Genomic DNA, 22,889 nt, shown 5'->3' on the forward strand with positions numbered 1-22,889 from the left:
GCCAAAAACGCCTTACTATACTATGTCGTTTTTAACCATTAACAACAATAATAATCGCACCAATCATATTTCAAGTTTCTCTGCATGTGTTTCTCATCGTTTTTAGGAAGGACAGTTTTGAACAGAAGTCAAGGGAAAACGGTGGCAAGCTTTCATGCAGGCCACATAAAAGGATCTTGCCCAAGGGCCTCGAGTTTGAAAAGCGTGCTTCAAGGTATTTGTCACCCGCCCATGCAAATAAATCTTCAGACGGTTATATTGATATGATATATTCAGATGAAGAGTGTTCGACTTAAAAAAGATGCAAGAGGTCACATAGGGATTTTTGAAAACAAATTGTAAACGTCACATTCGTGAAACATAAGCAGTAACCAACAACTTGTGTATGTAACATGACAGGCAGAAAAAAACAAAAAGACATTTGAGTTGGCAACAGGCAGGTGATGATGCACTAAGCCTCGGAATTACAGGGTCATTATTTGGATGCAGTCACTCCTAAAATAACAACACTGGTGTATAATTACTCGAAAAAATTCTTCACATGAACGAGCGTAAAGATGCACTGTCCTGACACATTATTACAACACTTTGCATCTTTTCAGAAAGGCAGAATAAAGCAAACAGCGAAAGGAAATAGTCCCAATGCAAAACACGGAACCAGGCAACATAAGTTTGAACTGTTGACATCGAAGCACTGTGGACAATCATTTTTCTTTTTGGAATGGTGTAGCTGTGAAACGTTCAGGAAGCAAATCATTTGGATTTCTCATGAGGCACTACTACAGCTTGACAAAAAGGCTTAAATGATCACAACGTCTTCATTGGTGTCTTTCTGAACAAAAAGGATCTGTACTATACAACAGTATAATCCATTCATTTGCAAGAATCTGATGGAGGCCACTTGTTCAGGCAACGGCACAAGACGTACGTACATTTTATCATACTTAACAAATTGTCTTTAAAATTTAATAGAAGCGGCTCGATTTCTCTTCATGCAACCACTCAGCAGTAACTTTACAGCAGTGATGTGAATACACATGAACATACGCGACTCACAAAAAGTTGGGGATGTGGGCTTTTGGGCTGAAATTTCAGGATGCAAGACCACCTTCACAGATGAACTGAATTCGACCTTATCCAAACCTTGGAATGCACTTCCAACTGTTTTTTTCAGTTATTTGCACGACAGGCTGTTCACGAACGCGAAGCTCCACGGCAACATTCACAACGGGGGTTTCAAAAGTTTATTCAAAAGTTCACAGATGGAATTGCAATTCAGCTGAACAGCTTAAAGTGCCTTTTAGGGTCATCCTGAAATTTCACGCTTAAGCCCAACATCTCAATATTTTTCGGCCTCACGCCCGTAGACAGCTTCCAACTCACCAGATGTGAACATGGCTTACTTTATTTCTAAGACAGCAGTTTATGCGGAGGGATTTGCGCGTTAACGCTCGACCGGGCTTCATTTCTCCTGCAGCAAGGCGGGGATGTTGATGTTCCAGCCGATGGCCTGCCGGTCGAAGCCGCAGGTGAACAGGTTGCATGTTTGGTTCTCCTCGTTCCATGCCGTGCAACACACCATGCGCCTGTGGCCCTGCATCGACACACATATTTGTTGTTTGCGTTCTCGCGACACTCACTGACTCAAAGCTTCCGTTCCCTTCGTACCATTCTGTTGCTGCGAGGCAGTCGGGCCAGTCGCACGCCGCTCATGTCAAACAGCCGCACTTGTCGATTGTCATGCGGCAGGGCGATGATCCTCTGGTTGGCAGAGACGCTTATCCTGCAATATTTAAGTTAACACTTTGTGACTGTTGTGTGAAGCATTTTCTTCATCGGTTCTATTGGTAAGTACTTTAGTTAAATTCACTATTTTTTAACATTTTTGTCAGACTTTCAAAGACTTTGAAATGTGAGCGTCACAGGGGTGGAAACGTAAACGGGGTTCTTTGAAAAGAGGTTTGACTGTACTTCCAAATAGCAGAGACAAAAAAATGGAGGGAGCGAACCGGAGAAAACCCACGCAGACACGGGGAGAGGAAGGCCGGAATCGATCCCTGCACCTCTGCACTGTGAGACCGACACACTAACCAGTCGACTACTGGGCCGCCCAGTCCTCTTCTAATGTTTGCAAAAGGTGTAACCACAAACACTTTTTGCTTCCGTTTGCCTACCTGTTGACAGCCGAGTCGGTGCGGATGGTTGCTATTGGCGACCTCATGTTCTTCAGATCCCACACTTTAACCGTGCGGTCGTCACTCCCTGACACCACGTTGTCCCCAGCCGTGAACACTGCTGATGTCACCGTGCTACAAAGAAATATACGGACACACACACACACACACACACACACACACACACACACACACACACACACACACACACACAGATTTTGTTATGGTTCAAAGGTTGTACTTTTTAGGGCATAATTCCAAAAGCTGTTTGGCCCACAACAACAAAAGAACACGTTTCAATCGCTTTAGAATTTCAGAATCGCACTGTAGCACGGTGAAACACACATGCACACGCACGCACGTACGCACGCACGCACGCACACACAGCGAGTTTTTGCTGCACGTTTAATTCAAACTGACATGAAATTAAGGGCTAATTAGCGAGGACCAAACCGCTCTAAGTGAGGCAGATGCTCACAGCAATGGCTGTATCTTTGTAGGCGCCCTGTGCCTTTGCAGTGTCTCATAACCCAACTGAGAAGGTGTCAGCTGGGGAGGGAGAGACGTCTAGGAGGGTCTACTCGGTGGGGGGAGCTGAGGGGTGCATTGTCAGACAAGGTAATTTATTAAAAGGTTGATTAAGGTTAAAGCGTTTTCAGAAAGGGTGCGTGAGGAGGGAGGGGAAGTGCTCAGCGCTACTTAATAGCCTCTCTGCTGCATCGCTGACAGCTAAGGTCAAGATTTTTTTTTTTTTTAGGAGAAGACAGTGGAAAAAGTCTGCAACAAAGAGAATGTTTTTGTATGGACAGGAATATACAGCATTTGATCAAATAAAGGTATATGCTTACAACTTACAACAAGGTAACAGAAACAGGACAAACATGCGCGCGCGCGCACACACACACACACACACACACACACACACACACACACACAAGCGCTTTACACAGCATTTCAATCACGGTCTATCCTAAAGCTGTTGGTATCAGAAGAGACAAATGTGACATGACATTGAATTTGTGGACCAAGTCCACCGACTCCTCTTTTTTGCCACTGGCCGTTTTGTTAGCTCACACACAGTTGTCATTACATTGCAATTATGGCAGTGTAGTGGGATGCAGGGTGTATGCTGCACTTTTAGCTGCTGTGCATTGTTGTCAGTAAGCATTAGCGCTAATTGCTGGAGAAGACAGAAGAAATGTGAAGCGCTGGACCCTGAAGCTGGGACGCATTCACATTTATCTGTGTGGCATAATGAACAAATTAGCAGCAGAAATGGCACCTTTCCTTTGTGACACTCATTGGTGTGTGTGTGGGCAGTTCGGTTCGTATGGATAGTAATCCGACTTTGGTGTGGGGGGGAAAACAGGTAATAGACCCGTCCTACTGACGCACGTGCACACATTCTTGGGACCACACAACCATGGCTGTCAAAATTAAAGAAAACTGACAATTAAAACACACTGGAAACTGAATTAATAAATTGCAAAAATAACCACACACACACACACACACACACACACACACACACACACACACACACACACACACCCCTTTTAAAGAACAGACAAGGTGTTGCCGCGGAGCTAAAATGAGTGACAGCAATTGAGTGCTCACGGAGGAAAAACTACACAGAGTGGAGGATTAATGGGGAAGCAGCCAGATAAATACTGTACACAAGACACAGAGAGATGCCGAGAGACGCTGAGAGGCACTTAGTAACGAATGAGATGCAAGTGGAGGATTTGGCTTAGCAAACTTGTGGGTGAGGGAGTCCTCCGAGGAGCAGACACCAGAGAGAGAATAGAGCGCCACTCTGTGGTTCATATAAACACTGCGGAGAAGTGCGGCCTTTTCAAGCACCCATTCAATTATGTGGGTGTGTCTGAGTGCGAAACTCACTCGGTGTGGCCCTGGAAGACATTGACGGAGTGGATGGATGGATCTCTGAAGTCCCACAATCTGAAGGTGGTGTCCCTGGATGAGGTGACGACCAACCGCTGGGTTGGGTGGGTGCAACAGTGGGTCAACTCTTGGTCATGGCCTGCGCACACAGCGAGAAATCAGCCTTTATCTCAGGTTATGGGGAGCATAAGGTACTACTGTGGGAACATACATCCTGCCATCAAACTAGCCTCCATTTTGATACGTCTCATGAAGCATGAAAGTAAGGTTGTAGGCAAACTGCTATGAAACATTTCATTCACATGAAAGTTGCACATGGCCCAATATGAATAAAGTGAACCCCCACATATTCACAGTTTCATTTTGCAACCGTTTGAGGAACCTAAGCGTCTGAGCTTAAAGCACTTTGCTGCTATCTTGTGGCATCCATGGGAAATTACACATCCCTGTTGAGGGAGTGTCAATTATTCATCAGCAGACATGGATAGAAAAAGCTATTAGAACATAAATACTTGAAAGGTGGAGGCAAACCTTGCGTTGTCTGCTGACGTACCAGTGAGAGTGTGCACCAGTTCAGAGGTCTCCACCTCATAAAGGTTGGCAGCACGATCCCAAGAAGCTGTCACCACTTGTCGGCCCCCCACCAGCCAATCAGCTGTGATAACGACACCCTGGTGACTTTTCAGGGTTGCCGTAGCAACCCGGACAGTGGGCACCTCGCAAGGGCCTTCGCCGTCCACCTCGCCTTCTTCGCGGTCTGAAGAATCCTGGTCATCGTCACACGGTGCCTAAAATTGCAAAAAAAACAAATGTTCAGTCGCGGGCGCCTTCTGGGGAACAGATGACAAAGTCAATCGGGAATGTCAATTTCCGGGGCATTCCAGCCTATTCAACTCTTTCAAATTGAGCAGAAGAAAGTGACTTACATTGACATCTGGTGCTGGCTGGGGGGCAGGTAGTTGCACCATGTAGCGCCAGATGTGAGCCGTCTGGTCCCCGGAGGCTGGGGCGATGCAAGGACACGGGAACAAACATGAAGATCAACAGTATCGGCTCGACAAGAGAGAATCGGGACAGCGTGCTCAAAAAGCAACGAGGCAAAATAACATATTGACACCGATATTCATTTTTTACCTGTGAGGGCCATCTGCTCTGTGGGGTGGAACTTGATCGAGTTGACTGTGGAAGAGAGATCAATACAAATGACTCAGAGCACCAACAGACTTTTTAAATACTTGTAACAACAGAAATGTCGGTGCGAGTGAATATTTTTCAACAAGAGGCCTTCACACTCGACAGCATGAAAGCCTCACCGGGCAGAGATGATATCGCTGCTGTTTCTGGCTTGCCTCACATAAATGAGTCACTTTGTGATTACCTGATCCTGCATGGCCACCGTACTTGAGCAGACATTTCCCAGTCTCGATACTCCAAAGCAGGGCTGAGTGGTCTGTGAACAAAGCGGGTCATGTCGTCATGAACAGTTTTGCCAAAGCACGCGTGAGAACTCAACCTCGGAAATCTAAAGCGCGTATGAAAGCAGCGTGTACAACCGGGCAAAATGGTGTAAGGTCATATAAATCGAAATGTAGAAACTGCACTTGGAGCACAATTTTTGATTGAAACTGATGAGACAGAAGGTACAAGTGGCTTCCTGAGATGCACACTGCAGGGCGATGTACCTGCTGAAGCGGTTCCAAGGACGACTGGCTGAGTTTTGGTCACACTGAGGTCCCAAATTCCGTCCCGATGGCCAACATACTCCTTTTGCAGATGGCATAAAGCTCGGGAGCCTGTTGTGGCTTTGAAGCTGGATACAATCTGAATGGGAGTAAATGCAGTCATACAGAGAATTAAAAAAAAAAAAAAAAAACAAGGTTTCAACTGCTGCAAAATGGATTCTAAGATCATCAAGATGCCAAAAAAGGCAGGGGCCGACAATTACATGACGACATCTCTATTTCATTGGACCATCAATTAGAACACTCCAAACACCACTGCGCTGCTACTTTCCAGTTAAGGCATCATGAAGACGAAAGCCAAGTGAAAAGCAGAGGGGTGAGTGTAGAAGCATGAGCCTCGTGCGAGAGGTGGGGGGCCTGGAGTCGCATGACATGACTCGGGTCACCGGTGGTTTAACTAAACACGGCAAAAAAATTCTCAAGCTGTGCTACATACGCAAGCAGCAAGCCGACGACTGACCAAAGCAAACAGCGTCGCAGCAAAGCATCCGGCTCGCACGTGTCAGACTGCGTTCATGTCCGCTCTTATTCTGTCGGGTGTGGTTAGGATCACACTTATGTTCTGCCTTTTGTTCCTTGACTATACCCAACCTTAAAGTCCAGACGTACAAATCTAATCGTGATTTTCTTTTTTTTTTCACCCAAATGGATTCCCGCTACTTGCTGCAGGTGAGTAAAATTGTCCCCAGCCGCTGCGTGAGGAAATATTAGGTTTTATATGTCTGTCGATGCCGCTGTTGCTAAAAATAAGTCGGGGGATGAGATGCAGAGTCAAGGTCAGGCTGCAGTTTAAAAAGAGAATCGGAGCATGTGATTAACAGTATACACGGGACATTACCCCTGATTCGCCTCCTCATAACTCTCAAGTGGCCACACTTTTGACTCTGGCACGGTCCACCTATTTTGCCAGTGAAAGCGTACAATCGTTTTATATATAGCAAAGAAATTACAAAGGAAGAACTCAAGGGAGGTGCGAGTGTCTGAAAGCAGGCAACTCTGTCAATGAATTACACTTCAGCACATGAAATCGCACATGACCTTTCGAGGGTGGGACAAGATGCGCCTCCTTTTCCTCACTTGGAAACAAAGCGCCGTTTGATAGCGACATCATGTAAGCCGTTCCAAATATTGACACAAGTAACACATTTATTAGCTGTACAAAAAGGCAAACAAGTTCAATACCTTACTGGTTGAGGCTTTGTAGGTCGTCTTCAGCTTCTGTGACAGTTGGCTGGTGCTGTGGCTGGCTGCATGTGCGACAAAGACATAGTCAACATTACAACTGGAAACAGATGCTGACAAACCTCGTGGTTGGTTTCACTGCTGCTGGCATGTCAAATCTCCACGGCCAAAGATTGACTTTGCGGTAGCCACGAGTCGTGATGAATGATGCTTGAACACTACTACCAGACATTGATGCGTATCATGCACGGGCAACTTGAGCTAAGGATGTTGAATTCAAGTGAATGTTTCTGAGACACACTGGTCCGCAGTGGCGGGGATTGTCTACTTTTCATTTTGACCTACAGATAAAATACTCATATTTTTACTCCTTATAATCTCATTGCCGGCCAATGTGCTTAGGAACCTAAGGCCAGCATTTCCAAATCTTCCAGTGAAGCCACATAATCTGCATTAGGGCGACCACACGAGCAATAACAATAACATTACTCCGGCAAATCCCACAGGAAATACAAGACCTTTTGTTTTCAGGGCTCCCTTGGAGGGATCTCCTCCCTCAAGATTCTGTCCGTCGCCAGTCAGACGTTCATTCAGGGAATCAATTTCCCGTCGTACTGTAATGTTAGCACAGAGACAAGGCCTTAGTAGACAAACACGGTCTACATCCTGGTTTATTAGACAATCAATAGCAAAAGGTCAACAAAGTGCGCTCCAAAAATATAAGTTGACAAGAATGTTAGTGTCACTGAGCATTAAATTGTTGATATTTATTGTCCTGGTTACATTTTATAAAGCACATCTCAAGGTCTGGACGAACCGATGTACTCACGTTCAAGGTTTTCGATGTAGAGATTTTCAAACTCCCGTTCAATCTGGCCAAATAGGTCGACAAGATTGTTTCGTAGAGACTGCGGCAGCTTGGAGTCCTACAAAGAAACGTCAAAACGGAGCAAACTTAAGCCAGATGGGATTGTTGCCCACTCAACAGTCACCTTGCTCAAACGCATACGTTACAACAGCAGCTGGTCGAGAGGGTCAATCGAAACGGAGCGTTATTATTTTTCGAAAAGAATTTCAAATACAGTAGATATACTGACAACGTTGTGTCTGGTGAGTGTGAAACCAAGAAACAATTCGATCCAGAGAAACTAGCCAGTTCACCTACCTCCATTGCAAGCACACAGTTCCAAGATGATCACAAGTCTACGCCCCACCTACCCCCCGAGAGAAGTACAAGCTTGTGCGATGGCAAACGTCTGCATTTGACAGCTCAAACGAAGGCCTGACTCTTATTTCCTCTCTGCGGCCAACTATTACGAGGACCAGGAAACCAAATACTCCACTGTCACTCTCTCTTCTGGCACAAGTTCAAAACCAACAGCTTGTCACTGCGACGTTCGTCTCCTGACCATTGTGTCGGCGCCACACGCTTGCAGAAAAAGACGAATTAGAAAACAACAGGCAGCCATTATGTACACAAAGCCGCTTAGTTGTGCCACGAAAAACCCCGCGGCATAATTCAGGCTAATAATGTCAGCGTGGGAAAAGTGCATTCTGCAGGTTATATGTCAGTTTTAAAGTTAGGTGGGTACTGTAGGTGAGGCAGGAAACATTAACCGAGTCAGCAAAACTCGATGAGACAACGGGTCCGCGGCTGATAGTTTGAGTGGCTGATAAATCAACCGGAGCAAAGTGAAGGTTAAACAACTTGCAACCCTGCTAACACCAGTTGACAAGAATAAAGCGATCTAGTATTGAATACTTTGAAGATCAAATACATTTTGGAGATAACGCTGCACAAATGCTTTGCGTATGAATGAAACTGTAGCTCCGTTTGCCATGGCTGCTATCTTGTTGCTCTCCTGCAGAGTAAACTAGCGGAGAATGCATAAGCAGCGCTTCGACTCCAAAGAAATCTAAAACGCGAACTGATTATCATTGGGGCTCAGTTGGTCCCATCACAAATACCAAAAGACGTGACTAAAGTCTACCACTAACCAAAATAACAGCAGAAACATGAGAAAATGCACCCAAAAAATAAATAAATAATCCGCACAACCTTTCCTCACTTTATCATAGAGATGGAAAAACAACGAGACTGGGCTCCAACATTAACGACCGGGATCTATGTGATCAGGTGTCCTTGTCTTGATAAGTAAATACCGGCCCACCTAATATTTATGAGCTTCCCTTTCTGAAGGTAATAAATCTGGAGTAGCAACTTCGAATGTAACCACCAGTGGAGAGGATTCACTAAGTTGAAGAGTGGTCTATAAATGTAATGCTTTAAAAACAAGCACTAAACCTCCGGTCATTTGGGATTTTATATTATCCTCCTATATTATTCAAGTAAACTTTAGATGACAAGAGTGATGTTAATTTGAAATGAGTCCATTTAACGTTTTGTAACAACATGGAAATCGTAGATTTGCAAGAGCTGGAAAAAAAAAGCACTGTTGCTCAACCAGCCGGTTCTGTACTTTCTTGAGAGGAAAGCAGCACCTAATAAGCAAATGATATGGAGTAGAGCACTGGGCGCCAATGTCCTTTCCCGAAGTCCTGCGTATGTTGAGGAAACACAGTACCGGCCTGAAAAAAAGTACGTTTGCACGGCGCTCGAGGTATGCTTCTCACCTGTCCCTCCAGCATCTCTCCTCTGTGGCTGCCAGGCGGCCTCTCCTCTGTACTGTTCGTGCGCCGAATAGAAAGGCTGTGAGCCTTGCGCTTTTGTTTGGGGTGACGAGCAGTTGAGGCAGAGCTGCCGCTGCTCCCACCCTCAACGGGCATTCCGCCTACTTTGCCGGATGGCCCCGCCCCCGGTTTACCTCCTACCTGAAGAGCAGGCAAACGAAACCCGACAGGGCTGGGTGGCTGATGGTTGGGCAGCGCTGTTCAGTTAGCACCATCTGCCTGCGGGTCAAAGGCAAATTCCAGTTCAAAAAAATTGCAAGGATATGCCCTGAAAAAGACAGATTAATCAAAATCTAACTACATTCATACTTTTTACATAATATTTAGAGACAGGCTGTCCCAAAAGTCATTAACAGTTTTTGTTGTTGGGACGGGACTATCCATATCTGGCTCTGTGTCTATGTGTGATCATATATAGGGAAGATGCACCATGACTTGCATATATTGCAAACTGAGCCAATTTCACCACGACGCAAATAGCGGGTGGAATGTGGACTGGTATTCGTGATACTAGGGATATTTGACAAAAGCCAAGTGTGAGTACTTTTGTCACCTCGAACAACAGGGAAATGCTAAGATTACAAAACAATAACACGAATGTTTGAAGGGACAAACAAAACTAACAGGTTTCAAACAGGCGTGTCATGTAGAGAGGCAATTCAAGAACTCACTATGTTTTACAAACAGTTTTATTGCTAATACATACATACATACACACACATTATATATATATATATATATAGTGTGTGTGTGTGTGTGTGTGTGTGTGTGTGTGTGTGTGTGTGTGTAATCGTGCATTATACAGCGTATATGGCAGTGCCCTGTACAGGGAAATCCAAACTTACACTTACATAATCATTACATCAAGACTTAATGTACATTACCTGTGAATAAAAACTGCACCAATATAAGTATGGACTTGAAGAAAAAAAACGTAACTGTACTTTGGCAGTGATTGTTTTGCAGATCACCCGAGGGAACTCGCACATCATTCGTTTGTAATATTGTAACGGGTTTAAAACGTGAAATTTAATTCAATTAGCATATTGACAAATCCGCGAACCACTTGACTGATGTCAAGGTTGACGTTTGGAAACCAGGAATATACGGCAAAAGACAAAAAAAGACTCACCGCTGTCAGGGTTCACCCAGATGAGCGCATCTAGCACTTTCTGTCAGATGGCATTGCCTACATACCACAAACTCTCGCCGCAGCGTGAAACGTCACTCGGTGTACACTAATCACGCATGATATTCCTTCTCAAGTGCAAAAACACGGTGGGTCAGTGGACGGTACAACGGTCGGAAAATGCTTTCAATTTTTTGACACATCACAGACTGCTCGGGTGCAAACACTTCCGTGTTACGCAGTTTGCGTTTTGTTCTAGCCCCACCAATGAGCTGTCACGCCGATATTCCGCCCAATAGAAACGCAGTGAGGTGTGACGCAATGCTAGTAGTCGGGCGATTCACAGCCAGCATTGCGCCTTAAATGTCGTCGTAAGCGAAGGCGAAAGGGAAAATAGACGTAACGGATTGCTTTTCCAACGCAAGAGATTGTTATAACAGTAAGTCTTCTTATGCTCTTTTTCTCTAACGTTCTATGTAGCGCATACAATGCACGTACTTGCGTGATCAGGCCTGGGTGGAGCTGGGCCTGGGCCGCACTTGTGGTCCGATGGCGTGTGTGATGAGCAGTGTTGACGGTAAAACAAGAACAGGATCAGAAGAATGGACTAAATTCTCGCTGATATCTGCAAGTCTCGAAAATGTCTTGGAAACATTAGACGGGATTTTTTTAACACCAGAAGATTGTTATTTTTAGGCTGGCAACAGATTCATGCGACGTCCAAAATAATCAATGAATGGGTCATGTCTTGCTTCTCCCAATCTTGGTTGGTATACTGTAGTTGGTAAATCTCCCTGGTTGACATTAGACCTTATAAGTTCCCAAGAACTCAATCAATCAAAAATGTAAACTGTAGGTGAGTTGACCTCTCATGCCTATTTTGACAAAAGCAATTAGTAGTGGGTACAGCTAATTTTCAAACGGAATAAAAGTCATCAGCAAAATTATTTGCACAGGTAAAGTACAGAAACTTGAAAAATACTTAATTACAATAGTAGAATCTTCTATATTTGTACTTTGGTCCCCAGTACACTTACAATAGCACTACTAACCCGTGAAATAGCAGGGGGGCACTGTGAAGTCAATGTATGATCCAGGCCAAAAGTTTTGATCCATATTTTAGCTGCACCCAACGTCCAAGTGCCACGTGATTGGTTTGCAGTTTTGGTCACACGATGGTGCGGGCCTTGTGGGCGGTGTTACGGGCGGTGACTTTCCAAGGAGCAGCCGTGTTGAAAACAAACGCACCTGCTGGCTTCGCACGCGCTTATCAACCTCAGACCGGGGCGTTCCGCCGACTGGTCGCTGCGTGCTCCCGATCTTTATCCAGGTAAGCTTTCGGGCCAACAATATGTCGCTTTAAGTTACAACAAAGCTTATACTGTACTGCAAACTGAAATCAAGAGACGTCCTCATGTCGGATTGCGTGGCCATGATATCTGACATAACAGTGAACTGGTCTACATGGTAGTTCTGGGAGAACTAGTTGATAAGAGGGTAGTTTAGTATTTATGCGCGCTAAAGACTAGTGTCACAATTTGTTTTTAAATGTGCAGTGAACCTCCGTTAATCGCGAGGATGAATTCTAGATCTCCCCACCATATGGGAACATGCGCGATATAGGGAATAACGGAGACGGGGGTACGTAGCTTTCAAAAAAACTTAAGTGTTCCCCTCACATATGCTTTAAACACGTTTAAACTTACTAAAACATCACTTTGAGGAAACAAAGACTAGGCGGCCAAGCAGTCTTGCTTCAAGGTGTGCATAAACCATAGGTGTGAAGGTCCAGGAGCCTTATAATGATCCTCATCACTTGAATCATGTGTGTTGCAGCAGGAAGACATTGAAAACATACAGGACACCGGCTCTCGAGGACCGGACTTTGAGACTTGTGGTGTAAAGTACACAAAATTGATTGTTTGTTTGCTGCAGTGACGTGAGGCGCCAACAGTGTTCGGCCAAAATGCCTAACATAACCACAGACCACCTGGATGAGAAGCAGGTGCAGTTGCTGGCCGAGATGTGCATCCTCATCGATGAAAATGACCAACGGATTGGTGCCGACACAAAGAAAAACTGCCACCTAAACATCAACATCGAGAAAGGTGAACTTTCCCTACTTTTACACTCGTCCTGCCTTTTGGCGTGTATTTTTCATCTCATACTCTTTCTGGCCAGGTTTATTACACAGAGCCTTTAGCGTCTTCATTTTTAACAGTGAAGAGAAACTGCTGTTACAGCAGCGCTCCGATGCCAAAATCACTTTTCCCGGTGAGTGGCACATCCACACAAGGTTCGTGTCTGCAGTTCGTAAAGTGTAATACTCGGTCTGTCTTTCAGGCTGTTTCACCAACACATGCTGCAGTCACCCATTATACACCGACAGTGAGCTCGAGGAGAAAGATGCCATTGGAGTGAGAAGAGCTGCGCAGAGGAGACTCGAAGCAGAACTGGGTATCCCCATAGAACAGGTAAAATGTGATGAAAGGAAAGGTAAAAGATGAAGGTGTAACATGGTGCATATGCGCTCCCTTTGCTTTCGATATGCAGGTGACTCCAGATGAAATGGCCTATCTAACAAGGATCCATTATAAGGCGCAGTCAGATGGCGATTGGGGAGAGCATGAGATTGACTACATCCTCTTTATGCAGAAGGTAGCTATCAGTCATGCTGGGTTAACTACCAGAAAGACTTCAAGTACTCTGACATATTATATTAAAAAAAAAAAAAATTATCAGAATTGCGCTGACTTTTTTTTTTTTTTTTTTTTTTTTTTAAATGTCTCTGAAGGATGTGGAGTTGAGCCCGGACCCAAACGAAATTAAAAGCCACTGTTATGTGAGCAAAGAAGAGCTACGGCAAATGCTGGAGAAGGCCAAGCGTAAAGAACTGGAGATCACTCCCTGGTTTCAGCTTATCGCAGAGACCTTCCTCTTCAAATGGTGGGACAATTTGCAGAATCTAAAACAGTTCATGGATCACACCAACATTCACCGCATGTAATCACTACTACCATCGGATTGGTATCGCCATTTCAGACTTTTGGTTGTTTTGGTCTAGCCCGAACCAGCTCATGTGTTAGTTGTCATGTAAGGTTCACTGGAAGTTTGTCGCTCAAAGATGCTTTGTATGCACAGTGGTGGAGAGGTGAACCTGTAGAAATTGAACAGTTGACTCGTCTACAAGTGTAGAAAGGCAAAGTAATGAACTCTAATAAGATTCATGATGTAATAACTTGCAACATTATGGCTAACAAAAATGAGAAGATCTTATTTTTATATGGTAAATAAAATCAAGGATCTGTTTGACTACACGTAATTAAATATAGTACACTACGTACATATTTTTGCAAAGAACTGAACCTTACACTGCACGTGAGTTTCTTTTGTGGACTTTCACATTAAAGTGGTGTGACTTCTTGCAGAAGAGACTTTTTTTTTTTCCTTTGGTCTGACTAATAAATAAATACTAAATTGTCCTTCGTTGTGAATAATTGTCTATATGTGCCCTGTGATTGGCTGGTGACAGTCCAGGGTGTACGCCACCTATTGTTCAGAGGATAAGTAGTATACATAAAGGATGGATAAAAACCTTGATATTTAACATATGCACATAGATGACCATGAAACACGAAAAAGTATAGAATTGCAATGTCTGTTTTTATTTACGATAAACATGACTACTGTATACTGTATTAACACTGATGCATATTATTTTTGTTTCTTCTGTTAGCAAAAAGATCCTAGTTTTGTGGCATTGGTTCTCTTAGAAGTGCTTCTAATCAATCAAGTAAAAGAATTAAATGACGATGGCATTTGTACATCTCAAATAAGTGCTCTAAAACTATAGCATACTATATGGTACGTGTAGGGTTTTGCCATTTCAGTAAATAACATATTGTAAAAGCAACAATAACTGTTTCGCAAAATAGCATATAAAAAGCTATTTGATTACATGAGGCTGTAAACTTGCTCGTACTAATGACAGGATTGTTGATGCCTAAAATTATTCATTCGCTACTAACTCTTCGTGGCACAAGTTAAACACAAGACTGGCTTATTAAACTTTTTTTCTTAAAAAAATAAAGCACCTGTACTACAGATTTTAAAAACAGCAGCAATGTACGTAGGAGTAATTGTTAGAATGAACGGCTATGGACTTGAAGGGAACGTACTGTCGACTGACATTTGTATACAAATAATTCGAGTGCCTGCCCTATCATCAAGGATGAAATTGGTCAGCGAAGGTCCATCTTTAGTGAGCTGCCTGGAATATTAATGTTTTAAATTTGCGGGGGAGAACAACATGCTTTTTATAAAGAGTATGATTGGGGAATAATTTGGAGTGTTTCCTTTGCATTTCCTAGTCTGGGTTTTAGCAGATTAAGTCAGGTAGAAAGGGGGTACTGTAACGTGGTCTGGGTTCCAGTTGATTTGTGCAGCAACATCAGATGGCCTCTGCAGGCTTTGCAACAGGATTGGTGTTGGGTGGACTCAGCTTCATGGTGTTGCAAAACTCCACGAGTTGACCAGGAACCTCAGCCAACACACTCTTCGCCAATGCTTCTTTTGGAGCCTGTGGTAATGAGAGAACAGATTTGGCATTGACAGAAACATTAAACGAGTCAACAATTATGAAACGACGGACAAGAACTAATGTGGACAAAGACAGACGAAATTTTAATTGGCCACACAACAGTTAGCACTTGTGAAAATAACAAATATCGAACAATAAAAGCGATGTGCACAATCGAGGGCATTTCAGCAGCGCTCGGGAAGGAGACGATACATCTTGCGCGGTTTTGTGTGTTCAACCCACTGGTACGAAACTCAAGTGGTTAAAATACTGCCAAGGCTTCTGAGAGTATAATCTTACTTAAATTATCATCTACCACAACAACAGTCTAGGTTATTATTTTCAATATATATAAACAGGCCAAATGATGAAACTCATGATTGGTTTACGAAGATAAAGGAAGAGGCTGTGGAAAGGCATTGCAGCATTTATTCAATATCCTTTCCATCCAGCTTCAAGTCCATGTATTAGTACGCTTGTCCTCACGAGTAAGACAATTGAGTACACTAGTAGAACAACATGTAATGTTTTTCCTACTTCTTTCACATTTGGCCTTCTATTACACGATTAGACCATACCAGTAAGCTACTGTGCTGCACCAGTCACTCTAGTAGCCCCAACTAGTGTGAATATGAATCACGCATTAGTAGCCTCCTTGACTCCAGTTACACCAAAATATCCACAGGTCTTGCCTCGTTAGTAACGTGACATGTATTTGTGCTTCCAGTATGGCAAAGGTGTCCTATTGGTATGTAGAAATGGCATGCAGTAGTGGGTGGAGACAGACATTCTATGAGTGCTCTGACCGTGAGGACAAAGAGCGTGCTAGTACAAGGTCCTCCAGTTGGAGAGCGAATAAATGCTCATGAGATGCATGCCATGGTTCAGTTGAGCAAGGGGTTACACTACAGTATTTGTCAGGGAGGAAACAGCATGGGAGAGTTATATGGGGCTTAAGACCAAATATATGGGATACCCCTATGAAGAACTGGGCTCGTGGGGAGGCTTCAGTTTGAGTAACCCAAAGAAGGACGCCACTTGTTGAGGTAACTCTGCCAATACGCTTTGTGAAAGAGCCTGGCTGGGTGCCTGCAGAGAAATAAGGCACACAGACGAAAGTGGATTTTTCTGCGATATTTTTTGCTCCTCGGGATATTTTGAGGAAAGCCCGCACAAACATGCTCAGAGGACACCTGTGAACTGTTTTCAATTTTGACATAAATGTCATATAGGTCTCCCTTGAAGCAACGAATTAGTGATGTTAACAGCTTAAAATGGGGAGCAAGGGGGTGCGGGAGGAATCAACGTAACCGCAAGGCAAACTGAATTTACATGATCCGGTAAATTCAATTGACTTACATTTTGAAACTGCCTGAATGGTACAAATTGGACGATGTCACGCATGGCAGGCTCGCCAGTCAGAGAGCGAAGACGCCCGTCGTCTCCATCCAGGAACTCCATAGCGGTGAAGTCTGCGCCGCCCACCCCCACGATTATGATGGACATGGGCAGACGCGAGGCGTTGACGATTGCATTACGTGTGTGATCCATGTCAGTGATCACTCCATCGGTGATGATGAGCAGCACAAAGTATTGCTTTGGGCGCAACAAAAAAAAAAGCAACCGTTAAATCACTGAAATGCCGACAAACAAGTCAGACAGACAGAGTGAGTTCTTAGCAGTTCAGCTGCACTTTCCACATCCTTTTGTATTTACATGTTTTATTTTCAATTAAACAATCATATCAATACATTTGGCATGAATGTTGCCGTATGAAATTTTGTCCCTAATAGGCAGCAAGCTGCACAACTGCAAACTTAAAAAAATAAAATAAAATGTACATTAGTAATGTCTACATTCTGCCTGTAGGGAACAGAAGAGCATTGTGTTTAAAAAAACCAAAAAAGTAATTATGTGGAGTGTCGGGAAGCAAAAGCGACAGGCACTCACTGAGGCAGTGTTCTGCTGCAGGGCTTGCTGTGCAAAGCTCGCTACATGGTTGATGATTGGTGAGAAGTTTGTGGGACCATAAAGTTTGACCTGGGGAAGGCAAACCCTGTAGGCCTCCACTATCCCTTCAACACCTGCACACCACAAACACAATGACAACAACGGGATCAACTCATGACAGACTAGTCTAATATCAAGACGTGCCACCTCTCCTTTTTAACACACCTGCGCAGAATGGATTTGTTGGGTTGAAATTGAGTGGAAACTCGTGGGACACCTGCTCAAGAAATGTCATGTTTACACAGCTCACTCAGAAATAGTCATGAAAAAAATGGTCTTACCTGCCATGTTGGCGGGATCTGGGCCCCGAAGCCAAACGCAGGAAACATCTTGTCGCTACAAAGGAGTGACAGACAATAAGACATGCTACTTGTGTCAAACAAAGCGTTGCCATTTAAATCAAACCAGCCTTGGGTGTGAGGAAGGAATACAGACATCATTGTACATACTATAATACTGCATTTCACATATCACACATACCTATCGTAGTCCTGGATGACGTTGCCCACTGACCAAATAGCAGAGAGGTATTCGTTTATGCCCTGTGGACTGATGTAATGCAAAGAATGAGGGGACTTCGGATCCCCATTGGAACCTGTGAAGTCGATTGCCACCTGCCAGGACATGACAAGGTGAGCAGAGGAAAAAAGATAACAGACACACCGTATTTTAATTTTTGGGGGGTTGGTAGGGGGACTCACGGTGAAGTTGAGTTGACAGCCCCCCATAACATAATCCAGGAATGTGTATTCTTTGACCACCTTTCAAGTGAAATGAAAATTGTGTTGTTGTTTTTTTTACACTGATTGACATTATCATACATAACCAAACAGCATAAGCACAGCAATATTTGTACCTGACAATGTTTCACACTCACAACACCAGAGTTCTTGTAGCTTTTCTTCTTTTGTTTCTTTTTACTGTTGATGCATTCAAATTCTGCCTGAGGGGAAAATAGGCTCTTTAGCACTTCAGACCACACATACTTGACGAGCAATAGTGACTTTAGCGATACTCCATTGCTATTGTTTGGCATGCTGTGCTACTGTTACAACTATACAAATATTTTTGTTGTTGTTGTTGTTGTTGTTGTTGTTAATGGAAATTGATGTCTTTCACAACCATTTTCTAACGAGGACAGCATGGAATGAAGCACACAGTGGAGCAGCATCCAGAGCTAAGGCACAGCAATAGGTTAAGTTTACATAGCACGTGTGTTTAGTCATGTCATTTCTCGCATCATCATCTCAAACGGCTGACCACTGGGCCCACTGTCCAAAACATGCTCACTACTTTGAGATTGTGGTTGTTGTTTTGGAGGGAACAAACACTGCCTAATATGCTCATACCGGTGAGGTACGCGATGCTTCTTGAAGGCGCTTCATTGTGGTCTCGAAAGTACCGATGAGATCATGCGAGCCATCACTGTCGTAATCAAAGCAGTCAACCTACAGTAGAAAGAAGAGGAAACCCAATGATGTGGCAAACTCAACAAATGTCAAGGATACACAAAGGGTAACAAGTACAGCACTTTAAAGGATTGCTCCACTCAAAATGACGATTAAAATAATGATGTACATTTCTACAGTTTTCATTTTAAGTATACTTTGTGACAGCTAGTGATAATTATGCTAGTTAACACCAGAATATTTGTGCTCTTCTAATGTCACTTAATTAAGTGGAACAAAACTTGAAAGATGCCCAAGTCCCAAAAGACATGCAAACATGAGCGACTGCAATACGCAAATTGCCAAGTTGAACTCACATCAATATACCCGGCAGCGGACAAATGTCATATGTGCTGGATGAAAAAGAAATGTAGATGAAAAGAGTACATTTCCCATCTAATCTAGTCACACTTCACCCATTCCAGCTAAGTCATGTTAAGATGAACTGAAAACAAAAACGACGATCTGGATAACTCACTTGTCCTGTACGCTTGAAAACAGCTTCCTTCCTGACAAGTTTGCTTAGAAGTTAAGAGAAGACGTGTCATCCATCAGGCCTGCGCTAAATACACTCATCAGGTCACCGTGTCTGGCGTGTAACTTGTATGACCAGCAAATGAAATGCTTATTTATGAAAGAATGAGACTGTACTGGATGATGCCACCCTGAATGTGACCAAACCTATCCCGAAGATGAAACATTGAACTGAGGTGTTTGTTGGTTTGTTGTTGTAAAAAAATAATTAATCAAATACATATAGGTACTTTTATAGATTTCTCCATGTCTCCGCCACAGAGAGATTGCAGGGGGATTCGGAAGGGTCTCCATGTAGGATTCAAATTGTTCTTCACCACCTAAGGACAGAACAACTGCTTACTTTATCTTCATCTCGCCGGAAAAAGAGGAAATGAGCATTGCATCCATTGCATCCATTGCATCCGTTTCAAAAGAGCACATTAACGTCAGTGTCACTTCTTGAGTTCATCTACCTCGGTCCTGTGAGCCAGTTGCCAGCCAGTTTCTGTCATCTTGTAGAATTCCAGATAGGGGTCAGACTTCCCAAAGAAATCCTGTCGGGTTTTTAAAAGAAGCACTTTTAAATTCATAACATGACAACATTTTCAAATTCCTTTCTGATCTTCTAAATACCTTGTTGTCCAGTTTTCTTGCCTCCACCTCAAAATTTACCACCCGGTTATCTTTGATTTCTTCAGCACTGATCTACAGCAGAATGGACAAGGAATTGAACAACAGGGTGGGGCGGGGGGCACAGCGTACAATGAAGCAACACTCAATTGCTCACTGTGATGGTCCCTTTTCCTGCGGGTGACTTGTTCTTCAAGACCAGCGGCCTGGTCAGTTTTTTACTGGACACGACCTGGTTATAATTTAAAAAAAAAAAAAAAAAAAAAACATTTGAACCTACTGGAGACGTAAAAGTATTGAGCTTTGCGTCCCAGGGGGATGCTTGACATCAATAATAACTGTGATTATTTCAGTTGTTTGATTTTGTAGGGAAAAAAATCTTTCAAAAAAAAAAAAAAAACATTTGAACCTACTGGAGACGTAAAAGTATTGAGCTTTGCGTCCCAGGGGGATGCTTGACATCAATAATAACTGTGATTATTAACATTTATCAGTAGAAAAAAAATAACTCTGATGTCTTTGCCCTAAGTGGAAGCCCAAGTCGGGAAAACCTTACCTGGCCCAAGGTACACTCCAGTTCTCCGAGGAAGTCATCATCACTAAGATCAACGGTCTTGTTGTCAATGTCATAAATGCCAAATTTCAATTTCTGCACCATCTCAAAGTAGTAGTCGATGACAAACTTTTTGGCAAACTTTGGGCAGAGGCAATTCTGGACCTTTTCTGTGCGTTCCAACTGTTGAGAAAGTTAATGCATTGTTACTATGTGCAAAGTAGATTTTGGGTTTTTTTGTTTGCGTTTTCATTCAGATGATTAGAGTTGAACATCGAGTGTTGTAATCTTAAATAAAACTGCCTGAAACACACACAGTAATGAAAAAAAGTTCTTATTACTGATTAGCAAAGCGTGTATTTCCATCTGTAGGTTAATGATTACTTGTGCTCTGAAACAACCGCGATGCACAGTGGACAACATAAATTAGTACACCCCTTTAAGAAGGAATCGGCTTTGAAACCATTTCTCGGGGAACATAAGTTTTACTGAAATCATTTCTGTGCGCATTGACAAATCTTATTTGAAATCAGTGGCGCAATTGTGTTGGGATAATTTTGAGAGAGATCATTTTTCGCTTTCTGCAAAAAATGAATGCATATTCCAACAGTCCTTTTTGGCTCTTGTTGGTCTTGAACAAACCACCTTCAGGTCAAGAGTGAGCTTGTTTCGCACACAGAAACAAAAAGGGCGCACAAATCAACATTAACTACCAGACAATGAATTAAAGGAACGAATACAGATTCTCTCGACTGACCTCATACCACTGGGAGTTCGCCGTGCTCATGAACAGGACGCACAGAGGGTCTGATTTGGAGCCGATGTCTTTGTCCAGGAGATTATCACAGGAAACTGTCAACTCCACCTTGGTCACACACTGAGCAGCCATGTCGGACAGACTGTTCACAGGCTGGGATCAAAGAACCGAGAGAACATTTTGATTTCATTTTCAAAATACGGAAGCATAAATGACCAAAACATGGGCTTCTATTGGAAATGCACAAACATTAGAATGCAGACTGCTTCACTAACGGCGGCATAGTTCAGTTAGTGAAAAATACTGGTGGGCGTTTATGACAGATAAGCTCGAAGTATCTTTATTTGGCGGAACTTGAATCGCCGTTGTTTCAACACCGTAGTCTTCAGGTTTACATAACGTACATTTTTTTGGGGCATAAGCGATTGAAACTTCACACAATGTTGCTTCGGGTTCGCGTGTTCAACACGTTACTGAGGCTTATGAATATTAATTTAGAACATTACAATCGCTTCGTTGCGCCAACACCAGGGCGTCAAGCTAAGCTAGCCACTACGATTTACATACAAAGGCGCTTTGGGGAATGTTTCGCATGACACTTACCGTTAGAAAAGTGACACACGTCTCCAAAATCCAATGAAATATGTTTGTTTGTTTCGTTAGGCGTGGCTTCGATGGACGTGAAGCTTTTCGCCCTCGCCCCGTCAACTACCTCAACGTTTGTGGTGAACGGTGACGCCTTCCAACAACATGACCACGCCTCTTTGGTAAAATAAAATACAAATAAAAATGTATGGGTGATAATAGTAATAATATTAATAATAATAATATGTAGTGTATTTTTGTCACAAAACAAACAATGTGGAATGCAATTTCGGTTCCGGAAATACAGGAGTGTTAAAAAATGTAGTCCCTCTTTATGTTGATAGAGGGCGCTAGAGGCTAACTCAAAATGCTGCCACAAAGTAGTACAGGAGCCCGTTACTTTTTGTCACCTTGTGACCTGCAAAAACACTGTTGAGAATAAAAAGGCTGACAACCATCCAGTGAATCCCGCCGCAATACCAAACACAGAAAACATATTATTTTGCTTCATGATATTATTTTGTGTCGCACTCAGGGTACAGAGGAATGCTATTTGCAGTGTTGGGCACCTCACTTTGCATGGGGGAAAACACAAATGTATGTTAATTTCGAGGGGAGAGGTTGCATTGCAATCCAATTCAGTATTGGTGGTTTCAAAAAGGCATCAAAGTAGCTTGTTCCAGTATTTGTTTTTAACGTCATACTGCATACAATGATGTATACTCGAACAGACAAAACATACAAATAAAATCAATATGAATACAAATACAATTCTCTGAGATAAGACAATAAAAATGACAAGAGTTACAACTGAACAAATGAATATAATGTTACAGTTTTGTTATAGTAACATTCACAAATAACTCTTTGCCTTCATAAGCTGAGTGTTATTGATATGAGAAATGCCAACTCTGAAATGTAAAATTACTTCAGTACAACATGGGGCATAAAAAAAATTTCAGTTTGGTAATCCTGCAATATTGTTGCG

General features: G+C 43.1%; 3 protein-coding genes across 11 annotated transcripts; 1 reads left to right on the plus strand and 2 right to left on the minus strand.

The window, feature by feature from the left end:
* Positions 1–255: 255 nt before the first annotated feature.
* On the minus strand, positions 256–11,407 carry LOC109507827 (WD repeat-containing protein 37-like). 4 transcript variants are annotated; one of them, XM_019857515.1, is made up of 15 exons: positions 10,827–11,136; positions 9,638–9,913; positions 7,833–7,929; positions 7,522–7,617; positions 7,004–7,068; positions 5,762–5,900; positions 5,458–5,529; positions 5,214–5,258; positions 5,006–5,082; positions 4,633–4,867; positions 4,077–4,218; positions 2,175–2,309; positions 1,669–1,783; positions 1,444–1,594; positions 256–1,374 (listed from the first exon to the last, which is right to left on the minus strand). In XM_019857515.1, the coding sequence occupies exons 2-14, from the start codon at positions 9,788–9,790 to the stop codon at positions 1,463–1,465; spliced, it is 1,503 nt and encodes a 500-aa protein (XP_019713074.1). In that variant the 5' UTR covers positions 9,791–9,913; positions 10,827–11,136; the 3' UTR covers positions 256–1,374; positions 1,444–1,462. The 4 variants fall into 4 exon arrangements, with proteins under 4 accessions (XP_019713074.1, XP_019713072.1, XP_019713071.1 ...); XM_019857513.1 differs by lacking the exon at positions 10,827–11,136 and adding an exon at positions 11,322–11,407 and having other exon boundaries at positions 256–1,594; XM_019857512.1 differs by having other exon boundaries at positions 256–1,594.
* idi1 (isopentenyl-diphosphate delta isomerase 1) lies at positions 11,157–14,305 on the plus strand. 4 transcript variants are annotated; one of them, XM_019857517.1, is made up of 7 exons: positions 11,158–11,262; positions 11,947–12,153; positions 12,759–12,931; positions 13,005–13,097; positions 13,167–13,297; positions 13,377–13,481; positions 13,618–14,305. In XM_019857517.1, the coding sequence occupies exons 2-7, from the start codon at positions 11,999–12,001 to the stop codon at positions 13,828–13,830; spliced, it is 870 nt and encodes a 289-aa protein (XP_019713076.1). In that variant the 5' UTR covers positions 11,158–11,262; positions 11,947–11,998; the 3' UTR covers positions 13,831–14,305. The 4 variants fall into 4 exon arrangements, with proteins under 4 accessions (XP_019713079.1, XP_019713076.1, XP_019713078.1 ...); XM_019857519.1 differs by having other exon boundaries at positions 11,986–12,153; XM_019857518.1 differs by having other exon boundaries at positions 11,159–11,262; positions 11,921–12,153.
* Positions 14,306–14,553: 248 nt separating this feature from the next.
* Positions 14,554–22,061, minus strand: cpne3 (copine III). 3 transcript variants are annotated; one of them, XM_019857511.1, is made up of 17 exons: positions 21,920–22,061; positions 21,317–21,469; positions 20,563–20,742; positions 20,164–20,238; positions 20,010–20,081; positions 19,850–19,930; positions 19,625–19,714; positions 18,762–18,860; positions 18,269–18,355; positions 18,114–18,173; positions 17,893–18,026; positions 17,694–17,748; positions 17,578–17,629; positions 17,353–17,486; positions 16,762–16,998; positions 16,379–16,491; positions 15,290–15,402 (listed from the first exon to the last, which is right to left on the minus strand). In XM_019857511.1, the coding sequence occupies exons 2-16, from the start codon at positions 21,446–21,448 to the stop codon at positions 16,381–16,383; spliced, it is 1,599 nt and encodes a 532-aa protein (XP_019713070.1). In that variant the 5' UTR covers positions 21,449–21,469; positions 21,920–22,061; the 3' UTR covers positions 15,290–15,402; positions 16,379–16,380. The 3 variants fall into 3 exon arrangements, with proteins under 3 accessions (XP_019713069.1, XP_019713068.1, XP_019713070.1); XM_019857510.1 differs by lacking the exon at positions 16,379–16,491 and having other exon boundaries at positions 14,554–15,402; positions 21,317–21,458; XM_019857509.1 differs by lacking the exon at positions 16,379–16,491 and having other exon boundaries at positions 14,554–15,402.
* Between the last annotated feature and the right edge of the window lie 828 nt (positions 22,062–22,889).

This window comes from Hippocampus comes, unplaced genomic scaffold (genome assembly GCF_001891065.2).
Source record: "Hippocampus comes isolate QL1 unplaced genomic scaffold, H_comes_QL1_v1.1 scaffold293, whole genome shotgun sequence".
NCBI classification, from domain to species: Eukaryota; Metazoa; Chordata; class Actinopteri; order Syngnathiformes; family Syngnathidae; genus Hippocampus; species Hippocampus comes.

Excerpts from the sequence above, each read along its gene's own strand:
- LOC109507827 (XM_019857513.1), bottom strand. The coding sequence starts at position 9,790 with ATGCCCGTTGAGGGTGGGAGCAGCGGCAGCTCTGCCTCAACTGCTCGT. Across the intron at positions 7,069-7,521 it reads GGGAGCCCTGAAAACAAAAG|CCAGCCACAGCACCAGCCAA; the intron begins GTCTTGTATTTC and ends TCGCACATGCAG. Across the intron at positions 1,784-2,174 it reads ACCGACTCGGCTGTCAACAG|GATAAGCGTCTCTGCCAACC; the intron begins GTAGGCAAACGG and ends TAAATATTGCAG.
- idi1 (XM_019857517.1), top strand. The coding sequence starts at position 11,999 with ATGGTGCGGGCCTTGTGGGCGGTGTTACGGGCGGTGACTTTCCAAGGA. Across the intron at positions 12,154-12,758 it reads TGCTCCCGATCTTTATCCAG|TGACGTGAGGCGCCAACAGT; the intron begins GTAAGCTTTCGG and ends TGTTTGCTGCAG. Across the intron at positions 12,932-13,004 it reads AAACATCAACATCGAGAAAG|GTTTATTACACAGAGCCTTT; the intron begins GTGAACTTTCCC and ends CTTTCTGGCCAG.
- cpne3 (XM_019857510.1), bottom strand. The coding sequence starts at position 21,448 with ATGGCTGCTCAGTGTGTGACCAAGGTGGAGTTGACAGTTTCCTGTGAT. Across the intron at positions 17,749-17,892 it reads GTCATCCAGGACTACGATAG|CGACAAGATGTTTCCTGCGT; the intron begins GTATGTGTGATA and ends ACTCCTTTGTAG. Across the intron at positions 16,999-17,352 it reads TGCAGCAGAACACTGCCTCA|CAATACTTTGTGCTGCTCAT; the intron begins GTGAGTGCCTGT and ends TTGCGCCCAAAG.